General features: G+C 40.5%; 1 protein-coding gene across 1 annotated transcript in view; it reads right to left on the minus strand.

Annotated features, from left to right (window-relative positions):
• The window catches only part of FBN2 (fibrillin 2), a 256,715-nt gene that overhangs the window by 220,169 nt on the left and 9,428 nt on the right, over positions 1–27,118 (minus strand). Inside the window, exon 5 of the mRNA XM_075067188.1 lies at positions 26,103–26,198. Within this exon, the coding sequence (XP_074923289.1) occupies positions 26,103–26,198 (96 nt within the window). The remainder of the gene's footprint in view (positions 1–26,102; positions 26,199–27,118) is intronic.

Raw genomic sequence — 27,118 nt, forward strand, 5'->3', positions numbered from 1 at the left:
ATGCCTTGGCTCATGAAACTGTATACAGGGAAGCTTGACAGGAGCAAGGACCGGTTCAACTACAGGCTGAGCCGGTGCCGAATGACTGTGGAGTGTGCTTTGGCCGTTTAAAAGGGCGCTGGCGATCTCTTTATGGGAAGCTAGACTTGGGGGAAAGCAGCATCCCTGCGGTTATATCCGCATGCTGTACCCTCCATAATATTTGTGAAGGGAAGGGTGAAACATTCAGTCAGGAATGGACCTCTGAGGTTCAACGCCTGGAGGCTGAATTTGCACAGCCAGAGAGCAGGGCTACTAGAGAGGCCCAGCACAGGGCTACAAGGATTAGGGATGCCTTGAGGGAGGAATTTGAGGCTGAAAAGCCAACAGTAATGTTTGGTGCCTTGCACGGGAGTGAAGTGCAGTGGTTACAATGATTTGCACTGCCTGTTTTTTCCTTGGGCTACGGTATCTTTCACTTTCTGCAATAATAAAAACTGTTTTAAAAGCCAAGAAATTCATTTATTGAAAAGAAAGTAAGTAAAAGGGCAGGGGGTAGGGTGGTGAACTGTACAGTCAGAGGTTTGAATATGTCCTGTCTGGAGTGCTGTGCAATGACTGCTGCACTTCAGGATGAAAATGCTGCATGTGATGGGGGTTGAGTGCAGAGGGTAAGGGTCGTAGTTCTCAGGGCTGGTGGTGAACGTACAGTGTTGGGGGCAGCTGGTGGTGGTAAGAACCTGGATGCTGGGGAGGGGTTTTGAGCTGACATTGGGGCACAAGGGAAAGAGCTTTGGGGGGGGAGGGCGGCAGCGGTAGTGCTCTGCCTGCATGGCTACGAGTGACTGGATACAGTCCGTTTGGCGCACCAGGAGGCTTATCAGCTGCTTCGTGCTTTTCTTCTTAGCCAATGCCTTTCTCTTGCTTTCTCTTTCCCTCCAGTGCTGCATTTTTTCTCTCCAGTCCTGCAGCTTCTTACTCTCTCTGGCAGACTGATTCATAACTGCTTTCACCATATCTTCTTTGCTTTTTCATGGCTTTTTCCTCTGTAGACTTTCAGCAGTCTCTGATATGGCCAGTCGAGGAGGAGTAGTAGTAGTAGTCAAGGACACTGTTATTAGAAAAAGACAAAAATTGAAACATTTAACAGAGAGGCAGCATTGTGTATAATCACAGTGAAGGAGTTTACAGTCTCACTTTAGCATACTTTCCACATACCAACCGGAGCACAGAAAGCCCACAGCAGCGAAGACATGGTGAGTAAGGGGGAATGAGTGCAGGAGTTAGCTTCCAGGATTAATTATCTCACTGCTGCAGGTCACCTGGGAAGGGGGACTAATTGGTTCAGAGCTGCACTGGGGTTTCTGTGCGTTGGAGAAAGCAAAGAGCTGCAGGAAGACCGACACTGAACACTATTCCTACATTTTCCACAGGAGTTAATCCTGGAAGATCTCTCACTGCTGTGGGTCACCTGGGAAGCAAGGGAGGATCTTCTACAGCAATGCGGATTCCGGCCTGACCCCTATGCAACTTGCCTGTGTGCAGTAATGGTCCCCTCACCCCTCGCAGCACAGTGGCTCTCCCTATAAACTTGCACAAGCGCATTGCCCACGCTCTGGCAGAAACTTCTGAAGAGATTACCGAGGCCGATTACCGTGACGTTATAGACCACATCAATGGGCTATTCCACATCTAGGCATGCATGCATGCAGCCCCAACCCCAGCCTCCCCTCCCGAAACATTTCCTTCATGAAAATAAAAGCTGCTTACCGGGTACCCGCTCCTCTGCTTCTTCTTCATCAACAAGTTCCAGCTGCTGTGACTGGCTACCTTCCTCCTGGCTTGAGAAGAGCTCCTGGCTGCATGCCTCCTGGGATTCCGGGGTGTCTCCCCCCCACTCCAGTACCCTCACTCTCAGTTTCTTCCCCCCTTTCCACCTCCCTCTCCTCTCCCCACTCTGAACTGTCCATCGTGGTCGTTGGATTGGCAGTGGGGTTACCCCCAAGTATCGCGTCCAGCTCCTTGTAAAACCGGCAGGTCCTGGGGGCAGCACCTGAGCGGCAGTTTCCCACGCGGGCTTTGCAATAGGCACTCCACAGCTCCTTTACTTTAACCCTGCACTGCACTGCGTCCCGGTCATGGCCCTTTAGATCTGCCCATAGGTATTGTAATTCCTATGGCTGGAGCGCAGCTGTGACTGCACAGCTTCCTCCCCCCAAACACTGATGAGGTCCATCAACTCGCCATTGCTTCACGCTGGGGCTCGTTTGGCACGTGGAGGCATGGTCACTGATTGATTGCACTCCACACCTGGCTGAGCAAACAGGAAGAGGATTTTTAAAATTCCCGGGGCATTTCAAGGGCGGGTCACCTGAGGCCAAGGCAGTAGAGTGCGAACTGATGAGAAGAGTGGCTGAACAGGTATTCTGGGATACCTCCTAATACCCTGGAGGCCAATTACAGCGCTTTTGGTGGCCACACTTGCGGAGCAGCGCTGCATCACCAGCGCTGCAATCGTTATACCCGAGGCAGAGCAGGAGTACGGCCAGCGCTGCAGCCAGGGAGAAGCAGCGCTGTATGTGCCTTGCAAGTGTGGATGGTGAGTAAGTTGCAGTGCTGGTGGTGGGTTTACAGCGCTGCAACTCTCCAGTGTAGCCAAGCCCAGAGGCTGATCATCACATGGGTACTTAAAAAATAAAAGTATGAACATAAATTACTGCTCTACAAATCTTCAAGGAAGTTAAAGAATTAAAGAACTAGTAAATAGATAGAAATTTAATTATCAACTGAGAAATTTGTATAATGTATTCTAGTTCTGAAACGGTGCTTGAACTTTTTCTTTTAATAAGTGCTTTAAAATGTAGTATTTTTTTTCAGACAGCAGTCAATAAGAAATACATGTAGAGTATAAGTTAACAGCATTTTTTTCCTGTTTGGGTTACTAATCTTCGGGCTTTCAGTCTGCCAAAGTTCATAAAGAAGTTGTTTCTCAGAAAAGAAAACATTTTCAAATTTCAAATGGTATTTTTATACTGGAAAATGTCTCTTCCATTGTTACATTTTATTATTATCAGATGTTTTTAGTTAAGTTTGGAGGCCTTTCTTAACTTTCCATTTACTGTAGATATTCCAGATTAAGATCGAATTGGACAAATACTTAGAAGCACTGAACTTTTTGGGCAATGCACTGCTACGTGAGACATAGATAAATGATGTGTCAGGTGGTATCATGTTTTAAAATATGTACTGAAGTATGATCTACCACTTACCTTACCAATAGGTTGAAATTAGGTCATAAAATTAACAAAAAGATTTCTCTCTCATTTTAATTTTCTTCTAGATTTTATGTTGCAAGGTATGAAAAAATGAAACAGATGATTAAATACTCTCTTAAAGTCTTATCATATATGGCAGTGCAACTTAGATTTAGAATATTAGGGAAAGAGCAGAGGCAGTTTAATATCCTGGCTACTGAAAGTATCATTTTAGATCAAAGCTGTACATGAGATGTGATCCCCAAAAATATGACTATAAGGCCAAGTTCCGGTAAGCAGTGAACAACCCATGGAACAGGACTCATTAATGCAAAGTGAGCTGAGGAATGAAATTACTCATCACTGAACTAGAGTAGATGCTGCAAACACTGTGTGGGGATGGAAGCAGAGACAATCCTGCCCAACCCATATAAAGGATTAATCATGAAGGGAATAGAAGAATGGAAAGGAGGAAGCAGGATTCAGGGTGATAGCCTTCCTAACAAAGGGAAGATATTTCGTGTAGGCCTGGAAGGCAGTGGTTCCCAGAGGTCTGAGAATTGTAGCCTGTCCAAAAAAGAAAAAGAGCAGTAAGACTTCTCTGAGAAGTAATCTGTAGACTAAGCTTCCCTGTTTATCGAGACAGATTTTCCTAATGCAGAGGTGCTGAGAGCCATTGAACCAAAACTGTAAACCCCGTACATGATGAAAACCACTTCAAGCCACGGGATGCGGTAGCATCCCCAGCATCTATGCCCTGATGTAAGGGAAAGTTTGGAGATCAGCTCTGCGTGGATTTTTCCCTTTAAAGTTGAACTCACAAACTCTTTGAAAGTCTAGTGAATTGAAGAGATTCTCTAGGCCTTCCTGAGGGAAATGAAAGGCCTAAGAACAGTCTGGTAGTTATATTATGGCCTGATTTTCAAAGGTGCTGAGCAGTTCCCATTAAAGTCAATGAGAGGTGCAAGTGTGCAGCATCTTTGAAAACTGGGCCACTTAATCCTAGTTAGTTCTGACAAGTTAAGAATCAGTACAGTATGGGAGAAATGTAAAATTATTGTTATGTAGTTACTGTTATCTGTTCAAATATGCCACTAACACTAACAGACGTTAACCACCAGTTTCCTTAAAAAAAAAAAAAAAAAAAAGTGTTCACCCATGTTCGTTGCAAGGCCATGCTGAGCTACTGATTATCAAATCTTCTATCCTGCCTCAACTCTGAGTAAGCGTAGTGGATATATTTATTCATCCACTGACTAGAGTGATGAATGCTTTTGTTACCATCCACTTGTATAGGACATGTAATATTACCATACCTCACTTGAAAATGAAATGAAGACTTGCATAAACATAAAGCTGTGAACACATGGGGAAAATCTGCATGTATTAAACTGTGAAATTAAATTGTGATCACAGGGAAATGTTTTTATAAATCCACAGAGGATGAAGTATCCACAGTACTGATATAATTGCTTTGTCCTGTAATAGTCTGTACATAAAGCCAATGTTTGCATTCACAGAAACCAAATTCCACATATAAAATTTGGAACTGCTGTTTAAGTCTCATGTTGTTCTTTATTGTCTGCTCCTATATAGTATGTTTTGGTGCTAATGGTGAAACTGCTGCTTTTGCCTCATAGCAACATAGATGCACAACAATAGGAACTCTAAGTTAACTGCACCTAAAGTGATAGCGTACAAGTCTATTCGTCATCATTTTGGGAAGAAGTCTGAAGAAAGACCTTACAAGCTCAAAATGTAGAGCTTAATCATGCATCTTTTAATGCCTTAATGTACTAACCCAGAATGCCAGTAAACTTGAAAGAACAATCCAATAGGAGGGCTAAATTTTTAGAAGTGGTCACTTATTCTAGGTGCTTCCATTTTTCAGTGCTCAGTTTGAGACATTTTGAGACACTTGGCCTGACTTTCAGCAGTACTGGGCACCTGCAGTTTGCCTTGACATCAGTTGGAGTTAGGGTACTCAATACCCAGGAAAAAAATCAAACTCCAAGGGTATGACTAAACTGCAGCTGGGAGGTATGATTCCCAGCATAGACAGACAGACTCACTCTAACTCTGCTTGAGCTAGCATACTAAAAATAGTTGTGTGCACACTGTTGAACAAATGATATCAAAGACATTCACATCTCAAGAACAGGGTCAAATAGAATACACGTCAGAAGTCATCTAAAGCATGGGAAATGACTACCTAAGAAGGAGTACTGCAGAAAGGGATCTGGGGGTCATAGTGGATCACAAGCTGAATATGAGTCAACAGTGTAACACTGTTGCAAAAAAACAAACAAATAAATAAATAAATAAATAAAAAAGGGCAAACATGATTCTGGGATGCATTAACAGGTGTGTTGTGAGCAAGACACGAGAAGTAATTCTTCTGCTCTACTCCATGCTGATTAGGCCTCAACTGGACTATGGTGCCCATTTCAGGGCACCACATTTCAGGAAAGATGTGGACAAATTGGAGAAAGTCCAGAGAAGAGCAATAAAAATGATTAAAGGTCTAGAAAACATGACCTATGAGGGAAGTTTGAAAAAAAAAAATGGGTTTGTTTAGTCTGGAAAAGAGAAGACTGAGAGGGGACATAACAGTTTTCAAGTACATAAAAGGTCGTTACAAGGAAGAGGGAGAAAAATTGTTCTTCTTAACCTCTAAGGATAGGACAAGAAGCAATGGGCTTAAACTGCAGGAAGGGCAGTTTAGGTTGGACATTAGGAAAAACTTCTTGTCAGAGTGGTTAAGCACTGCAATAAATTGCCTTGGGAGGTTGTAGAATCTCCATCATTGGGGATTTTTAAGAGCAGGTTGGACAAGCACCTGTCAAGGATGGTCTAGATAATACTTAGTCCTGCCTTGAGTTCAGGGGACTGGACTAGATGACCTCTCAAGATCCCTTCCATTTCTATGATTCTGTGTCTTCCAATGTATGTCATTATGGGATGTATGAATTGAAAAGTGATATGTAAGACAAAAGAGGTAACTGTTCCACTCTAGTCAGCACTGGTGAGATCTCAGCTGGAGTACTGTATCCAGTTTTGACCACCATATTTTAAGAAAATGTGAAGAAATTGGAAGAAGAGAACAACAAAAATTATAAGACATTTAGAAAACAACCTTCGAAGAAAGGTTGAAAGAATTGGGCATGTTCAGTCTAGAGAAGAGAAGGGACATAAGTTTTCAAATATGTAAAAGGTCATTATAAAAAGGATGGTGCTCAATTTTTTTCCATGTCCACTGAGGATAGGACAAGTAGTAATCAGCCGAGCTTGCAACAAGGGAGATTTAAGTTAGATTTTAGGAAGAGTTTTCTAACTATAAGGATAATTAAGCACTGGAATAGGTTACCTACAGTGTGCGAGACTGTGGAATCCCTGAATGTGGAAGTTTTTAAGAACAGGTTAGACAAATACCTGTCAGGGATGGTCTAGGTATACTTGGTCCCGCCTCAGAGAGGGGGATGGACTAGATGACCTCTTAATGTCTGTTCTAGCCACACATTTCTGTGATTCCATGACGCAAAAAAGATGTTCAAACACAACCATGATACAGTATTAACCTGTATGCACAGGAAATCTGTGCACAACAGCAACACTTTTATATTTAGCATCAAGGCCACACTAGAATTTAAAAAACGATTATTTTTACAATTCATTGTCAAGCAACTATTCCATTGCTATACTTATGTAATGAAGAGTCAGACAGGCATTTTGTATGAAGAAGGGTGGCTTGTGTTTAAAGCACTAAGATAGGACTCCAAAGAGCAGAGTCAATTCCAGCTGTGCCGCAGACTTTTTTGAGGGGGCCAGGGGATCTTGAGCAAGCCACTAAATCTCAATGTGCCTTGGTTCTCCACGTGTAAAGTGAGAATAACAATATTTGCTGTATCTGTCATGTCTATTAAAACTGTAAGCTCTTCAGGGCATGGACAGTCTTTTACTGTGTATATGTGCAGCCCTACAATACAGGTGCCCCAATTTGGTCAGGCCCTTTTGGCACTATTGTAATACGAATATTAATATTAGAAAGTAAAAATAAATTTATGTGTGAGTTTTAGAAGTATGACAAGTCGACTAGCTGGTACCGAAACAACTTCTTAACAGTTGACTCTAGCTTTACAATTCCTATTGGATGCCTACTGTATTTGAGGTAAAGAAACTAAATGTTCATGACCACCAGGCTAATAAAAATCAGCAGTTCAGCCCCTAAACAGTCCTTTAAACTTGATTTTCTTCTATAACAGCAAGTTTGTTGTGAATGAAACTCAAGAGCACTGGCTAGCAAAGCACTTTTTACTGTGTGAATTTCTTTTTCGTTATGGAGACTCCAATCACGGCTCCATAATTACAACTGTGATGAACTCTGCACTTAAAGAAGGAATTCAGCTTCTGTATTGGAAAATACAGCATATCATCTTGCAAACTGAAGCACTTGCTCTCCAGGCACAGAATATATCTGAGAATTTACAAGTATATCTTAATAATGTAAAACAAATATCCAGATTTTTTTATATTAAGTGGGCTCATCTGTTTGGCAAAAGCATTGTTATAACCGCTTTGTTCTTTCACATGATACCACACACACACACACACACACACACACACACACACACAAATTCAAGCTTCCTAATTTTAGTTTACTTATGTCTTGTCTGAAGGACATTCAACAACAACCTGCATATTTTCCTTCTTAAACCATCAAGATCTCTCTAGAAAAAAAAAAATCCACTTATTTTGGGCCACTCGATTGCTAGTTAAGAAGGTACTCTTCCAAGAACACTTCCTGTGCAGAATTCTTACTTCTGTTTGTCACTGTCCATTAAAAATCTAATAAGCATTTGTGCTATTTATCTCTTGTCCTCCCTTCTTCTGCAATTTCTTATCTAAAGTTCTTGCCACTCTTCTTTTAACATCTCAACAAGTTCAGCAGTATCTCAATATGTTTTCACTCAATACCTCATTACAACTTTCTAAAATGTGCTGATGGTTACTATTACCCTACTCAATCCTTAATGTTTTGAAAGTTGATCATGAACTGGCTTTAAATGCTGAAGCCTTCATTTGCCAAAGGACTTGTCAAGACCTTCTCTCTCTGTCAGTTCCTACTTCATCCAGCTCCTTACTCTTTATCTTCACTGCTTTAATTGTATTCAGTCTGATTCTAGATCTCATTTTCTTCCTATTTTAACAGCTCATTGCTGTATAATGAGTATTTCATCGCTAGAGCCAGCAAATCTGCAGATATCCACGGACCATACTGGGGGGAGGGATAGCTCAGTGGTTTGAGCATTAGCCTGCTAAACCCAGTGTTGTGAGTTTAATCCTTGAGAGGGCCATTTAGGGATCTGGGGCAAAAGATCTGTCTGGGGATTAGTCCTGCTTGGAGCAGGGGATTGGACTAGATGACCTCCTGAGGTCCCTTCCAACTCTGATATTCTATGATATTTTCAGATCTCAGATTAAATGCAGATACAAATTTTGAATCCATGAAGGGCTTTACTCATCTCTTTGCATGTATTACATCCACTAGGTTTTGTTTCTTGATCTGTTTAGCTTCTCATCCTTTGAGCTGCTTTGGTATTAAATTCCACTGGCTAATTTAAACTGTCCAGCTAATCCTGACAAGGGGGATCAGGAGTTTCAAAAATCCACTATGTACAAAGACTCATTTGAGAAAAGCTGAATGAGCATTTTTAAATAACCATTTTTCTTAACACACTTCAAGAAACTAGAATATTGCAGATCAAGTAATGCATAGACTAACAAAAGCTATAGCAACCGCAGAACAAATCATATTAATAGCATACTTTGTGTGTTTGAGGAGACTTACATTTCTGTCTTTTCTATCCATTTCTGATAGCACTGAACTTTCAGGTTTTCAATTATATTCCTGTCATTTACAGCTGCTAAAAACTTACTGAATAAAAATCTGGAGCAAATAACCAATGACATTTAAAATTCAGGAAAGTCAGGAAGTCAAGTAATCTGGCCCTGCACTGACTCCTCTAAATTCCAGGCAAGTCACACATACACAAAAAAGAGACAGCCTGAGCATACAGTTCTGTCCAGGGAGCAAAAAGACCAATACATATGGCTCTTCCAATACCTCTTCCCAAAAGGACTCCCGTCAATCTGCTCCTTCTCAAACATCCTTTTACAGAAGCACACACAGGAGGGGGATTTCCTGTCTATACATAGGTTGTTGGACCACAATCTGACAGTTTCGGTTTATTTTGACCCTGTTTTAGCTTCCTCCCCACTTCCAATAGACACTACTGCAGTAAGAATAATATGTGCTAAGCAATAAACGTATCTCCTTTTCGGTTACAGAATAGTTTATAGAAATCAAGATTGTTTCAAAAATATATTTTTCATTCATTCACTAAATCATTTCAAATAATACTTTTCAGTTTACTAGTTATACAAACTGCTTACTTTGAGTATTTAGTATTTGTTTTTGTCATATGATTGGTCGCATGGTATATTGTTTACTTTCCATGGCCCGGATACTTCAAATTTCTTTTTTAAACAGGAGAGTAACAAATGAATAACATATTTTCAGATGCATAATCATCTTTGCTAAAATTCATGAAACATTTTATGAAAATATCTGAATATCAATGCCCAGGATTCATCCACAAATAACGAATAATGACCAATTCTGTGTTTTTATTCTCAAAATATCATTGGGTCTCTTTTTATTATTCAACCAGCACTGCCAAATATCTTACCTACATATGTCAAAATAAGTGACACACTAGTTGGCTAGCAAAGCAGTTTCTCATAGTTTCTCATCCCTCAACTGCTAGGAAAGGGCCTCATCCTCCCTGATTGAACTAACCTCGTTAACTCTAGACTGATTCTTGCCTGCATATTTATACCTGCCTCTGGAAATTTATACCACATGCGTCTAACAAAGTGGGTATTCACCCACAAAAGTTTATGCTCTGGTCCTTTAAATCCCCACCAGAGCCCAGCAGCTGGGCTCGGGCGGGAATGTAAAGAGCCCGGTGTTCCGCAGCGGCCAGAGTCCCGGGCCCTTTATTTTGCCCCGGGGCTCCCAGCTGCCTCTGCAGCTGGTAGCTCTGGGGTGATTTAAAGGTCCTGGGGATCCCAGCCACAGCCGGAGCCTCAGGGCCTTTAAACACCTCTTCTGGTTGAGGCCAAGCCTCTTGCGATTGAGGTCATGCCCCCACTCAGGACTCTGGCGTACAGCTAAGTCCTTTCAGTTACTTTCACCCCTGAATACTTCTGTTAGTCTATAAAGGTGTCACAGGACTCTGTCACGTTTTACAGATCCAGACTAACATGGCTACCCCTCTGACACTAGAATAGGTATATTAAAAAAAGGAAAATGTGTACTTCATGTCTGAGCGGGTTGTGACAGGATATTTCATTACATCATTCAAAAGTACCAAAGAGAGGCCTAAAGAGGCCTAAAATATTGTTAGTAAGTTACCCATCCATACCTAAAGTAATAGAAAAATATGCTGTCATCATTTTCATAACTTCTTTGATAACATAATTATTTAACGTAACTACCTAATAAGTGCATATTATAGTGAGTGTCTTATGCTAGGAATGTCTTGGATACTGGTAGACAAATGTGGGTTAGGAGAGAAAAAACAGGCATGATCCTCCACTATCTTGCATCATATATCTATACCTATACAAAGTTATTACACAGTGGGCATAAAACACTACTATATCAAAATGGTAGTGTTTCACTCCTACTTTCTACTCATGCTGTTCTGGCCTCCAATTACTGTGGAAGAATTCAGATACTTGATGCTAAATGTAATACTGTGTGGTCACAATTGGAATAACAAGCCTTATTCTATGGTAAAGTTTTCCCCTGTGAATGTCCACATGTATGGTACTGCAGGTGGTTCATTGGGTGTATGTTGGCAATCTGTATAGTATTACATAACCCAACTACAGTAAACTACAGAGTAATTTTTTTTTGCATTCTGTTCTGGTAGAGGGAAAATGTAAAGCAAATATTAAATTTACATGAACTCTTATAGTCTTTATAAGTTATGAGACATCTTGAAATCATCAATTAATAGAAGTCAGTGGCATCACGTGATGCTTTAACATGACGAAACTATGAAAGAAACCAGCAGAAAGTTTATCAATGCAGATTTTTATGTTGTATAAAATTTTTAAAGACATCATGCCAGCTCTTCAATTTCTTTTCAATTTGACATGCTTATAACATTAAATTCAATTCCTGCCTGTTTCTTCTTCTCTTTACATCTGTGATTTTCTACTTGCTCTTGCTGCTGATAGAAACAGCAACTCTCAGAAGAAAGTAAGAGGACAAAAGGGTCATACTGCTATCTACTGTGAGGCAGAGCTTCAGCTCGTGTAAACTGTCATCACTGCATTGAAGTCTATGAAGCTATGACATTTTATAACAGGATCTTTGAAATATCTGGGTCCCTTTTCTAACAGATTTCTAATCCCTTAAAGGCCAGTAAAACACTGCAATAATTTCACAAAAGATCTCTCTGGCCACGTCTACACTACGGGATAAAATCGAATTTGCTAAAATCAGTTTTATAACACTGATATTATAATTTCGATTTCATGCGGCCACACTAAGCACAGTAATTTGGCGTTGTGCGTCCATGCTCCGAGGCTAACGTCGATTTCTGAAGCGTTGCATTGTGGGTAGCACTTCCGTAGCTATCCCATAGTTCCCGCAGTCTCCCCCGCCCCTTGGAATTCAGGGTTGAATCTTAATGGGCGCGGGGGGTTCTGGGTAAATGTCGTCACTCATTCCTTCCTCCGGGAAAACATCAGCTGACAATCCTTTCGCGCGTTTTTCCCTGGATTGCCCTGGCAGATGCCATAGCAGGCAACCATGGAGCCGTTCAGCTTTTTTTTTTTCCGGCCCGTATGTGTACCTGGATGCCACGGAGAGAAGGCGATACTCCAGCGCTAACAGCAGCATTCACTTGCTTTTGCAATGATAGCAGAGATGGTTACCGGTCGTTCTGTACCGTCTACTGCGCGGAGAAAACTGGCAATGAGATGACGGTTCTCTCTCCTCTCTGTACTGTCCGCTGCTATCATGAGTGCCCCTGGCTGAAATTGGCCGGGGCGAACGCAAAAGCAAAATTGGGATTGACTCACTTGGGACTGAGTCCAATCCCTCCTTTATGGTTTCTTCAAAATAGAGTCAGTCCTGCCTAGAATAAGGGGCAAGTGTATTAGAGGACCAGTGTACTCAGAGCACAGATGCTCCGTGTCAGTATTCACAGGGGGTGCCCTGCAACAACCCCACCCGTTGCTTCCATCCTCCCCCAACCTTCCTGGGCTACTGTGGCAGTGTCCCCCACATTTGTGTCATGAAGTTATAAAGATGCAGGAATAAGAAAGAGACTTGTTAGTGAGATAAAATGAGGGGGAGGCAGCCTCCCGGGTATGACTGTCCAGGCAGTACAGAATCTTTTCTTTACATAGGAGAGGGGGGGGGCTGATGAAGCTCAGCCCCCAGTGCCTATGATGAAGATATTAACCAGCCGTTCTGTACCATCTACTGGGAGTAACTGGGAGTCATTCCCATTTTTCCCAGGCGCCCCCGGCCAGCCTCACCTGAGGCCAGCCAGGAGCACTCACGGGCTGATGGCGACGACGGATATCAGTCATATTGTACGTCTACCACCGGGAGGGGGAGAGGAGCGGCATATGCTTTACACTGCTGCAGCATCGCGTCTACCAGCAGCATTCAGTACACCATAGGGTGACACTGAAAGAAGTCAAGAAATGATTTCTTTCCCTTTTTCTTTACGTGGGGGAGGGGGAAGAGACTGAGGAGCTATTCCCTGAACCACGCCAGACACGGTGTTTGAACCTACAGACACTGGGCGCTCAGCCAAGATGCAAATACTTTTCAGAGACTGCTGTGGACTGTGGATAGCTGGAGTCCTCAGTATCCCCTCCATCCATGAGCGTCCATTTTGAGTCTCTGGCTTCCCGTTACGCTTGTCACGCAGCGCTGTGTATCCTGGAGATTTTTTTCAAACACTTTGGCATTTCGTGTTCTGTAATGGAGCTCTGATACAACAGATTTGTCTCCCCTACAGCGATCAGATCTAGTATCTCCCGTACGGTCCATGCTGGAGCTCTTTTTGGATTTGAGACTGCATCGCCACCCGTGCTGTATCAGAGCGCCAGGCGCTGGCACAGGATGTAATTCAAAAGTTCGCGGGGCTTTTCCTGTTTACCTGCCCGCTGACATCCGAGTTCAGATTGCTGTCCAGAGCGGTTCAGTGGTGCACTGTGGGATACCGCCCGGAGGCCAATAACGTCGATTTCCGTCCACACTAACCGTAATCCGATATGTTAATATCGAATTTAGCGCTACTCCTCTCGTCAGGGTGGAGTACAGAAATCGATTTAAAGAGCCCTTTATATTGATATAAAGGGCGTTGTAGTGTGGACAGGTACAGCGTTAAATCGATTTAATGCTCTTTAAATCGATTTAAACGCGCAGTATAGACCAGGCCTCAGAGTCATCAGTGGAGTTACAGCTGGTGTGGAAATCTCATCCTTTTGCTGAAGGATAATGGGAAAACATATATTCCCTTGATAGCTCGGATTTTCCCTACCACTCTGTTTTTCTAGCTTTTTCTTCTGCTCTTCCTCTCTCCTACTTGCTTTCCTCCTTTTCATCCCCTCACTTATCTTCACTCTCATTTTTCATTCCATTCCCTTGTTCTCTTTCCCCTATTTTCACCGCTCTTTCAGCATTTTGGTATATTTGTGCCAATACAGGAAATTCAGGAAATATGCAAGGAATACATAAAATATTAGACTGTGGGGGTGGGTTGGGTTATAGCTTTTCCTTTACTAACTCAAAGCTAGTTTGAAATTTGGCTATAACAAGAATACAAAATGCTGCCTTTAATGTTGACTACTTCAAAGAAATATCCTCAAAAGAATGGAACAGACATCAAAACATGTATGTTTATATATTTAACACTCATTTGCTCTCCTTTGTTACTCTGTTTTTCATAAAATCTCTCAGAGTGCCCAAAAAAGGAGGTATGTTTCTGAATTTATTTAGCATGTGCTCTATAGAAACACTGGAACTATATTTTTCAGGGAATTATCAAGGCGATAAGGTCAATTTCCACATCTAGGGAGCCATTAGTAGCACTCTCAAGTGATTAAAAAATTAATCATGATTAATCACACTGTTAAACAATAATAGAATACTGTACCACTTATTTAAATATTTTTGGATGTTTTCTACATTTTCAAATATATGAGTTCAATTACACAGAATACAAAGCATACAGGGCTCACTTAATATTTATTTTTGTTTACAAGTATTTGCACTGTAAAAAATAAAAGAAATAGTATTTTTCATTTCACCTAACACAAGTACTGTAGAGCAATCTCATTATTATAAAAGTTGAATTTACAAATATAGACTTCTGTACAAAAAAAGTGCATTCAAAAATAAGAATGTAAAATTTTAAGAGGTTGCAAGTCTACTCAGTCCTACTTATTCAGCCAATCGCTGAGACAAACAAGTTTGTTGTTTACATTTGGAGGAGGTAACGCTGCCTGCTTCTTGTTTACAATGTCACCTGAAAGTGAGAACAGGTGTTCTCACTGCACAGTTGTAGTCAGCATTGCAAGATATTTAGGTGCCAGATGTGCTAAAGATTCACATGTCCCTTCATGCTTCAACCACCATTCCAGAGGACACGCGTCCATGCTGATGATGGTTCCTGCTTGATAACAATCCAAAGCAGAGCAGACTGATGCATGTTCATTTTCATCATCATGAGTCAGATGCCACCAGCAGAAGGTTGATTTTATTTTTCAGTGGTTTGGGTTCTGTTGCTCTTTTATAGGGCAGATAGCAACCGTGAATAAACAGGACAGGGGTGGGGAGTAATAGGTGTCTATATAAGAGAAAGTCCCAAAAAAACGGGACTGTCCCCTATAAAAACTGGGCATCTGGTCACTGTATTCTTTTAAGACTTCCAAAAGCATGCTCCACACCTCATCCCTTTCAGATTTTGGAAGGCACTTTAGATTCTTAAATCTTGGGTCTAGTGCTGTAGGTATCTTTAGAAATCTCACATTGGTACCCTCTTTGCATTTTGTCAAATCTGCCCAAAAAAGTGTTCTTAAAACAAACTATATGTGCTGGGTCATCATCCAAGACTACTATAATACGAAATATATGGCAGAATGCGAGTAAAACAGAGCAGGGAACATATAAATCTCCCACAAGGAGTTTAATCACAAATTTAATTAACGCATTTTTTTTAAAACGAGCATCATCGGCATGGAGGCATGTCCTCTGGAATGGTGGGTAAAGCATGAAGGGGCATATGAATGTTTAGCATATCTTGCAATGCAGGCTACAAACGTGTCATGTGAAGACCTGTTCTCACTTTCTGGTGACACTGTAAATAAGAGGGCAGCATTATCTCCTGTAAATGTAAACAAACGTTTTTCTCTCAGTCCTACTTCTTGTTCAGCCAATTGCTGAGTGGACTTGTAGGCTGTGAAGTTTTACATTGTTTTGTTTTTGAATGTGGTTATGGAACCACAACAACATCTACATTTGTGAGTTGCACTTTCACAACAATGAGCTTGCACTACAGTGCTTGTACGAAATGAACTGAAAAATACTATTTCTTTTGTTTATCATTTTTATAGTGCAAATATTTGTAATCAAAAATACACATTTTGATTTCAAATACAACACAGTATATGAAAATGCAGAAAAACATCCAAAAATATATAATACCTTTCAACTAGTGTTCTATTGTTTAACAGTGTGATTAAAATTACAATTAATTTTTTTAATCATGATTATTTTTTTTTAGTTAATTGAGTGAGTTAACTGGGATTAATCGACAGCCCTGGTATTTGGGAACCTAATTCCCACTGATGGAGTCAGGTACCTAAACATGTCTTTAAAAATCTGGTCGTAGGTCACTAAAATGAATCAAATTCATTGCAGCTATCATTGTAGTGGCTCTTCTGTGGACTATATTAATTGGGGTTCTCTGTACAGTTCCTCCTGAACAAGTGATGTTATAATGAAAACTAGCACATTTTTGGCATGCTCAGCACAGAGGCCAAGGACTAAATGGAGATGGAGATTAAACTACCCTTAGAGGTATTCCCTCAAAGTCAGAATTGAGGCATACTGATTGAAAAGAGTAGAAAATCTTGCACTCCCATTTCCTATTCTGTACCAATTCCATTGATAGACAGACGACTTCAGTCTCCAGGAGTGTTAATCTGGCATCTCTTACAAGCTCTGTAGCAGGGTCGGCGCTTCCATTAGGCGACCCTAGGCGGTCGCCTAGGGCGCCAGGATTCAGGGGGCAGCATTTTGTGCACTCCCCATGGGAGCTTCCGGTTCCGCTCCCGTCACGCCACCGAAGGAGGACCTTCTGCCGACGTGCCACAGAAGACAGCGGCAGGCAATTGAGCAGCTGAATGACTGCCACTGCCGCTGTCGCCTGCGGCATTTTGGCAGAGGGTCCTTCTTCGGCGGCACAACAGGAGCGGAACCGGAAGCTCCCACGCGCTTTGTGGGGAGCACACAAAATGCCGCCCTCCGAATTCTGCCTAGGACACCAGAAACTCTGGCGCCGCTCCTGCTCTGTAGTGACAAAAGAATTAAGTTACCGTCTAACGCATGTTCACAAAGACGAGTAGGAAAGAGGTTCCACTTTCTTAGAGATAAGCAGTCACGGTATTTCAAAATAAATTAATCATAGTTCAAAAAAAAAAAAAAAAAAGTCCCACAAGCAGCTATACAAAGACCTCTAAACATAGTCTTCCACCTAGAAAACACTGTTGAACAAAGCACAAGCACTGCACATATCCAGTCACAGGACTACAAAGGTGTAAGAAATTAATAAGCTTTGCCTGCAGTATCAGCAGTAGTTACACAGACCTCTCAGCCTGGTGTTAAAGCCTCCCAGCCATTTAAAGATTGGAGCAGTTGCAGGGAATAAAATAAAGTAAAGAGCACAGCTCTCATTCCTCTGGTAAAAGCAGAGTTAGAGAGCACCCTCTTCTTCCTGTTGGTGTGGTGAGAGCTCCAGTCACTGAGCAGTTAAATACAAATGTTTGTCAGCTAGATGCAAATAAAAGGAACTTGACGGAGACAAACCTGGTATGCTGTCACTGTACTACAGATGGTAAATGTTCTACTTATTATGCACTGAAATCATCTCTCTCTCTCTCTCTGTCACACAGAAGTCATTTAAAAAGAAAAAAAAAATTCAGTGGAACACCAGAGATCACTATGCAGCTATCATAAAATTACTGCTGGCTGGTGGGCAGCATGGTGCACATGAGGACATCTTTGGAGTAACTGTTCACAAAAAAAAAGTCTTCCATATTATCCTCTCCTCCTTCTCTGCTCAAAGTGTCTCTCACCACTGGTCACTCATGGAGCATACTTATGGCAGTAAATATTATTAATTCTAAGAAGAAAAGAAGAATGGCCTTGCAGTTAAAGCACTGGGCTGGGATTAAAGACATCTGGGGTTCATTTCTTGGTCTAACACAGACCTTGGGCAAGTTCCAGTCTCTGTGCCTCAGTTCCCCATCCATAACATGGAAAAAAATAATACTTCCTTTGCCTGTCTAGTCTATTTAGATGATAAGCTCTTTGTGGTAGAGAATGACTTTTACTATTTGCATTTACAGGACCTAGCACAATGGAACTCCAATCTCAAGTAAGGTTAGTAGGTTCTACAGTAATGCAAACAACAATAAAATGTACCTCACTGTGCCTCCTATGACAAAGAAAATTAGCTTATTGGTAACTATAGCATTGGTTGTGCTAAACACCGGCTCAGAGTTCATAATGGATGGTGGGTGCTGCCGTGATGTTCATCTCTAAAGACAATACAGGCACACCAATACCTGCACTGCAGATGGCCCTTGACAATTTCCCAAACAGCCAGCACAGACCAGTACTGACCCCTAGTGGCATTCAAATCCCAGTTCTCTACTCAAAACTGGCACTGCACTAGAACTTCAAAAAGCAGATCAGGCCACTTTCACTACAACTGTGGAGAATAAAATCTCCCACATTCCCCCAATGTGGAAAACTTTTGACCATTTTATTGAACTTCTAATCACTACCACAAACTATAACATCCCCTAGGGACACAGGTTATTATATGGACTGCAGAGAGCCAAGAACTCCTGCACAAATATGACTGTAGAGACCCAGAAATTGGAGAAACCCTCCTGGCATCACTGTTGGAAATGGTGGCTTGAATATGTAGAACATCTAAACTTCACACACTCAAGCAGATGCACCGGCAACCTGCTAAGACACCTGGGGCCTACAAATCCCACACTTGCCACTAGGCCACACATGAAAGCTAATGCCATCATTGCTAAACATCTGTGGACATCAAAACAACCAATGGACAATCACTAATTACAGACAAGTCTGGCATCAACTCAAGCAGATGACATCCACATGCACTCCATCATCCCCATGGTCTGGACCACTCACAGGTAGAGAGATTTGTGACTGCAATGGTTACATCAAACTGGGGAAAAACTGCTTCTATCCCAAGTTCGCATATATTCTAGGTCCACTGGCATGGAACCGGATGATGCAGCTTTTCACCAGCTTCCTGAAGACGGATGAAAAAATTCCTGTGTGTAGAAAGAAGCCAAGCTCATTGCAGATGACCCTTCTAGTTATAGGTGAATCTCCCTCTTGACCACCACCAATAAGAGGTGGAGATGATGATTCTGAACCAAATCAGTCCTGTTGTGGAAGCCAGCCTACCCAAGGAGCAAGCTGGTTTCCAACTGCACAGAAGTTCCTGTGACCATGTCCCAACCCTCACTACAAACATCTAGGCCAGATTCCACTGAAAACTTATGACTGGTACTTCTTTGATTGATTTGTCAGTGACATACAGCCCAGTCTGGAAGGATGGACTACTACTGGAACTGGCCAAACTTATCCAATGCATGCAGATTCTCCAGCTGCAGAATCCCATGCTTAGCAGCCAAAGTATGTATGTATACCTCGGAGCTCAAACCAGCAAGCCACACACTTTGAGTAATGGACTACAACAAGACTCTCTCCCACACTTTTCAATGTCTGCACAAGCGATATTCCTGAAGTGATAGTGCAGAAGTTTGCATATTCTGATGATTTGATGCTCACAAGTGAGGCCTATAGTTTTAAAGAACTAGAAGTGACCCTTACATCTGACCTTAAGATCTTGGTGGAGTGCTTGCAAAAATGGAACGTGAGACCAAATCCAAGCAAATCGTTAGTCTCTTCTTTCCACCTTAACAAGAGAATTGCACAAACACTCTGTCAAGTTTTGTAGTGAAACTGTGCAGTATGCCCAAAGTCAACATATCTCAGTAGTAGTTTCCAAAGTGAAGACCTGCATCAACATTATCCAAAAGTTGCCCAGCTTGTTCCTGCTAATCAACTTCCCCGCTATTACAAACATCAGGTGTACTCAGTTGGCACAGTGTTGTACAGGAAGATGCCATACCCAACTGGTGGATAGATATCTGAATTAGACCATGTGAATCATCACGGGAACTTTAAAATCAGCACCGCTAATGTGGCTTTCTGTATTAGCTAGCATCAATCCTCCAGCTATCCATCAAGATACAGCCACAACATGAGAACAAAAATATGCCAAAGATTACCTGAGCTTTCCATCTGGCAGGTTTTGGACAACATATCCCACCTATTCCTCAAATTGCTGAAACCTCTATGGATCACATACAACCACCTCATGTCTCTGGATCCATCCAGGCAATGGCAAAGTGCCTGGAACTCATCCACCATTTCAAACAAGCACGTTACTACTGACCCAACCAGCTGCCCTCCTAGTTTCAACCTGCCATGCAAACTCTGAATCATGCTGAACTGCATCCGAACAAACTATGGAAGGCCCAGCTAGTTGATGGACATGTGGAAAATTGAAGTCTCCCCTTTGGGTGTTCTCATCGCAGTCTCTCAATCAGTCAAACACATCATAATACAGTACAGCAAATATGGATTCAAAGGTGAAATGGATGTTATCCCCAGCACCACAGAGGAGATCTTGAAAGGGCTTATGGACTGACAACGGCATCTCTAGAATGTTGCTCTGCAGATGCAATATGTGTACGAGAGAGATCAATGGTGGGCAATTTAGATAAAGCAAGTGACTTTATAAGGTATATAGCCTTCTTGAGCTGTAGTTCAATAGCATTGCTGGGTAGCAGATGACAAAAGGTTATTTTCAAGATACATGTGTTATCTGTGTGGCTGCAAGCTCCCCAGAATTTTTGAGCTCTGATGCACTAAACAAATCCAAAGTCCAAGACCTTCAAAGGGTTCCAAAAGGACTTTTCACCACATGCACTGAAGCTGTTGAACTGCTTCTCTTTCCCATGCTGTTGCTACTATCAAAAGACATTATGAATACTGGTGTGTGGTCTGACCCTCTCTTTGATGTACCTTTTGTAGGACAAGGAGGAGCTTTCATAGAGGACTTCAGTCCAACCTGCCACATAAGACTCAAGAGGCATTTACTGCTACCCTATTCCACTGCCTCTCACTCCCCAATCCCTTCCATCACCACCACATCCACATACAGTGAGCCTCCATCACAGCACCATAGCCTGAGGATTCTCCTTCTGCAGTGCTCTGGCAGGGGGCCAGCGCACCTTCCCTCTCCCTGTACCCCACAGTGGAACCAGCATCTCTAGAGATGCTGGGCCTGTACACCTCCCAGATAAATAATTTTAAAAGACAGCACTGTGTGCAGAAATACAAGGATGCAAGTTTCCTTTGATGAAGGGCCTGGCCCTACAAATCTTTACTCATACAAGTAATCCTTTCTCAAGTAGTCTCACAGAAGTAAGTGGGGCTATTCACATGAGTAAGGACTACTTGTGTGCATGCAATAAGGATTGGGCCTTTGAATGGTGGGTATTTTACATACACATAGGCTTATTGGAGGCAGAATATTTATTTCAATATATAACATTTTCATAACTGATTCAATGTTAAGCATCAGACAATCTAGTGCCTTAACTTTCCAACAGACTGAACCTAATGTGTCTACAAATCAAAGAGGAGGAGTTGACCACAAGAACAGCTTTGATAGTAAGTACAAAAGGTCATTGTATATATCAGAAGAAAATAAGGCAGGCGCTCCAAAACAGGTTCTGCTTTCTTGTTATCCCAGCAGCTAGTCTCAAGTTAAATACTGTAATCATGCCAGTCATTAGTTACTGCTCAGCCTCCTGTCTCCAGCCCGGAAATTAGTCTGCTAGGAGCCCAGATAGCTGAACAAGCAGTCACGTTTTATCATATAACTGAGTCTGGGAGGCCAATCTGAAGGAAAGCTACATGTGTTATACATTAGGGGGAAATACCTAATTTAAAATACCTTAATTTACAGAACAATAAAAACTATGCATTTGAAAATACAGTAACGTAAAAAGTAATCAAGACAAAGTCTTTTAAAACTCTAATGTGATTTATAAGGGAAGTTCATCTAAACTTTAACTACAAAATTTTAGTTTAAAAATTAAGGACTGTTGCTACAAAGCTTGTTTCAGAAGCAAACTACAGAGTTTTGTTTTGTTTATTTTACCATGGACTATTAAGGTGCCTACTACCACCACTGTACATAAGAATCAGGCCTTTTTCATCATGTTGTAAAGCATAATCTTATTTTATTACTAAAGGAAAGAATGTAAATTGCAAATTGAAAAGAACAGACGTGCATTATATTTTACAGAGTTCTGTGTATGCTAGTTTTTTTTAAACCACATGAGATTAATGTTTCCCATAATTTTAAAATGACCAAAATATATGTTAGGCATATTATTTTTAATGAGCAATACTGTTGCTCATGACTTCATCTTTTTTTAAAAAAAAAAAAAAAAAAAAACAGGAATAGATGGATCAATATTCATATTTCACACATGGAAAACCTTTTTGAAAGACAGCAAGCATATCTAATGTTAATACAGGCTGAAATTCACCTTTTCCAGACAGTCCTCACGTACCACTTAAGTTCTCCAATACCCCCAAATAATGGTGGCTCAGACTGAGCAGACCAAAAGGGAGAACTGGATGCCTCTTGCATGCTACAAAGGCGGGCTCATTGCCAAAGCCAGATTTATCAGCCTGAAGGTGAGCATGGAGGGTGAGCTGAGTATGTGCCCACTGCATCTGTGTACATGTGGATCTTGTGGTCAGAAACATCCATACAAGGCTGGAATATTGGCCACATGGTGGTTGCATTTCTGCCATGCAACCTGCACACTGAGTTGAGGGTTGGATTCTGTCCACCCCCACCAGTGTCTGCTGTACCCAGGCTCTGTGCAGGGACTGATGAATTTCACCTATAATGAGAAGACTTACAAGTTCTAAATATATTTTTTAAGTATTTTTAAAGTTGTGCCTGAAAACACTGTTCTCTCTCTCTCCCCCCTCTCCTTTCCTCAAGAAATGTGTGTGCCCCCCTCTCAGTTTAATTTTACTAACTATATTAATCCATAGACATACATTGTTTAAAATAAACCTTGAGACCGGATCCACAATTGTTTTTTCCATCTTTAATTATTTCAGAAACTTCTAGCAGGATTGCTTGAAACTACACATCAAAAATATGCTACCACACCTATAACGTATATTGCCTGTTCACGTAATGATATTATATTACCGAGTAAGCATGCATTTAGACTGAGCAATTAATGTCAGATTAGGATCATACAGTCAGATCTTTGTTGACATTAAATGAACAAAGGAAAGTGTATAATAATATGATACTGGTTCTGCTTTCAGCATCAGGCTGGAAAAAAGTCTGCATGACTTCCAGAATATATAAAAATATAGCAAAATTCTGCTCACAGTTCCTTCCATTGATTTAAATGGAGTTGCTTTGTACTTTTATCAGTGTTACAGAAAGCAGAATTTGGACAGAATTACTACGGTTGACATTTTTAATTAAGCTAATTCTCTTGCTGGTCAGTTATATACTGCAGACTAAACCTCAGGTGATGGTGTCATCCCTATCTGGCATACCACTCTCTGTTCCTGTACACTCGGGCTAAGGCTTTGAAAGCCACCTAAAAGATTTGGTTACCTAAATTCTGTCCATCCAAATACCTCAAGTGGCTTTGAAAATCTGAATCTAAAATACCTAATGCATTGTCAGAAAGCAGATTCTGGGACTGACATCTAAAACTCAACAAAACAGTAAATACACAAGCTGGAGCATCTTCCTTTCACAGAACAACCTATTAAAAAAATCCAAAACCATTCTCACAGCCAGATTTTGGCCCATTTACTCCATCAAGGGTCCCACTGAAGTCAACGGGACTATTTTCAGAGTAAGGATAGCAAAATCTGGCCCTCAGAAGGTCTTAGTCTGATCTCACACTGGTGAGAATCAGGAGCAATTCCTTTGAAGGCATTGGCGTTCTACTGAAACCAGCATAAGTGAGATCAGAATCAAGCTTATTACGTTCAAGAGAAACCAAACAAACAACAATATTCACACACAAACACCCTCCCAAATGCAATGAAACCAATGTTTTATTATTCAGATAACAGTTTCATGTCCCTTAGGTATAACCTGAACCATTAGATTTGTATAAGAGTTTTCTCCACTCTGAATAAAGCTGAGATTTTAAAAACAGCCTCAGGGAGTTAGGTGCTCAGCTCCCTTAGGCGCCTTTGAAAATCTAATATAAATGAAGTGCACACATTTTATCCAATGCAGAAGATTTCCACGTATTTGTATAAATATCAATATAATTCCCAACAGACTGATGCTTCATATTACTTTCCATGTTAATTAGTCTACAACAAAATATACCAGAATTAGGTCTGGAGTTCACAGTCCCCATGGGATTTACTGGATAAGCAATATATTATAATACCAAACACTAATCTAACAGTGGTAACTCTTAAAACCCGATATTCAGATTGACAGCAACGGGCAATTTGACACAAAGAGCCAAATTCATCACTTATGACACTCTGCTGTTTGTGGCAAAGTATTGTTAACCTCTAGTAATTTGATTTTCAATGTGTATTCATGGCAGGAATCAGGGCTTGCTTTATATTACTCCTGTGTCAATTTCTTTTCCTGCTACACTTCTACCCATTGAGTATATAAGTTACACATGCAGTGTATGCCAAATAAGTGCAAGATATATCTAAGTGGTAAAATAGTAGGTTTTCTAATCACATTTGAACACTGTCTATAATTCCCTGGAAGTTGTTCCTCCTCATACCAGGTCTGATTTTAACCCAGTATGGACCTCAAATTTAAGAAGTCTATTTTCCCTATCAGTGCATGTATGTCTCCCTAGCGCAAACGGAACTAAGCATTTGTCTCTGCATGAGAGAAAACTCCTAAATTTAGGAGTTTAAAATAACATAGGATGACCCAATATTCTTGAGGCAAAATATCAATACTTTATAAAGGGCAATGTTATTGAGTATTTTAATGATAATGCATTCTAGTCATTGGCTTTTCACATCTCTGTTGCTCTCTTCTTCATTATGCTTTTTGATGAGAAAAGTTATTTGCAAACACACTGAAAATAAACTGGGCCAGAGAAAGACAAAGAACATTATTTTTGCCAAGCAAACCAGCAATTGCTTTGATTAATGCTGACAGGTTAATGTTAAAGGACATACAATTCTAGTGATTATTTTGAAAAGCAGTCTTCAAGAATATTTTAAATTAGACAGTATGTTGCGAGATATTTCAATTTTGGCTCAGTTTAATATTAGTGTTCTTTTTGTTTGCCTGACATGTCAGAAGTATTTGGCAGTGGTAACGAACAATGTCAGATATATTACTGTTCATTTGAAAATAAAGAGAATACTCCTAGCTGTTATCTGCAACAGAAACTAAAGTATAACACATTTTGAGAGGAAAATATATTGTAAACCTGTTTATTGATCGACTGATTAGCATTACTCAAATATTTTATATATGGAAATATTGTCTTTCAAGGTTAATATGACTATTATCATTCAAATTCAACTAAAAACAATTTTGCTTATGTTTAGTACTAAATACTTTCAGCATTGTTGTGAAAGACATGGCTAGGACTGACATTTCTATCCTTGTAATAAATAAGCTGATGGCTTCTTCGGTAATAATAGTAAAAATGATAAAATTACTAAGTTAGGTCCTAATTTAGGAAAGCACTTAAAGATGTGCTTTCCTGGACATACATGCTTTCTAGAATCATGGCCTTAGACAATTATTATAATTTATCCATTTTTTCTTTTTTTAAATATTTCTTTAAGGCACTCTCACATCAACATAAATAGCGCTATACATTTCCCTTAAACAATTCTTGTATGGAAAGCTGGGCCAAATTCTGCTTAGTTACAATTACACCTCCTCCCCGATATAACACTGCCCTTCGGAGCCAAAAAAATCTTACTGCATTATAGGTGAACTTGCTTTGACCTGCTGGAGTGCAGCTTTACTGCGTTGTATCCCAATTCATGTTATATCTGGTCGCTTTATATCAGGGTAGAGGTGTACATGGTTCCAGTGCAATCAAACAGATCTGCCCTAGTGCACTCAGCGTAGCTGACAGCAGGGTTTGGCCAACTGTCTAGTGACTTTACATAAAAGATAATGAGATATCTATAAGAACTCAGCTTTTCCTCATTCACAATGAAAACACTGTAATTTTCTGCTTGCTTATCAGATATGCTATAGTCACAAAGGAAAGAAAAATATTTTGAACAACAAAAGGCTTATTAGAAACTTGCTTGCAGATTTGTTTATTCCTTTCTCTCACTGTTTTTCTTACCTCTTTCGCACTGAGGGCCAGTAAATCCATATACGCATGCACAGCGGTTGGGTCCAATACAACGTCCTCCATTCTGGCAACCATTTTCACAGACAGCTGTGTTTGAAAAAAGTTGAAATTCTGATGTAATATTAATAGTATACCTTTGTAATCTATTTAAAATAAATTAAATAAATATACCCCATTGGCATTAGTACAGAGTAGCAGGTAGTCAAGGCTAAAAGACAGTTTTCAGTCAAATCTGCTCAAAAACTTTTCAGACTGAAACTTTTCATACTTACTACCAACCTAAGGGAGATGTTTTGTTCATTCATAACTCAAGAACTATTGGCTATACAAAGATCAAGTTGGTTTTACCCATTAAGAACTTATCATTAGGATTAATTTCCCCAAGTTTTTTTTTTTTTTTTAAAGTAAAATTCCTTAAAACATTGATGAAATCTGAAAAGTGCCATTGTAAAAAATGAGGATCCATGTTTATTAGAGATGGTAGGAAATTTTTGACAAAAATCAAATTTCAATGAAAACAAAATTATTTTTGATTTTTTTATTGTTTTCTGATGAGCTCTAATGTTAAAGTTCTTCCAATTTACAGTACTCAATTTACAAGTAAAAATATTTTTCAAACTGCCCTACAAACTCAATCTGGACCTGAAAACCCAAGTTGGGTTCTTTTCTTCTTACAGATCGTCCCTAGTAATAAAAGATTTTGCAGGCCAAATTCCACCCTCATTTGCACCTGTTTAAATGTGCTTAATTTTAAGCACGTGCTAGAAAGCTCTGCTGAATGGGGATAGAATTAAGTAGCTGCTTAAAATTAAGCACAGGCTTAAGTGCTTTGCTGAATAATGGCTCTGGCTGTGCAGCACTAACGGGCACAAATAGGAGTAAGAACTTATTTCTGCCATAAAATTAGCAGACACAACTTGAATACACACAAGTTGTTCGATGAAAAGATGTCACTTTTACATATTTTGGTTTTAGAGTAGAACCATATTTTAATGCTTGGAACTCTG

The sequence above is a fragment of the Chelonoidis abingdonii genome, chromosome 6 (assembly GCF_003597395.2).
Source record: "Chelonoidis abingdonii isolate Lonesome George chromosome 6, CheloAbing_2.0, whole genome shotgun sequence".
In the NCBI taxonomy this organism is placed as follows: domain Eukaryota; kingdom Metazoa; phylum Chordata; order Testudines; family Testudinidae; genus Chelonoidis; species Chelonoidis abingdonii.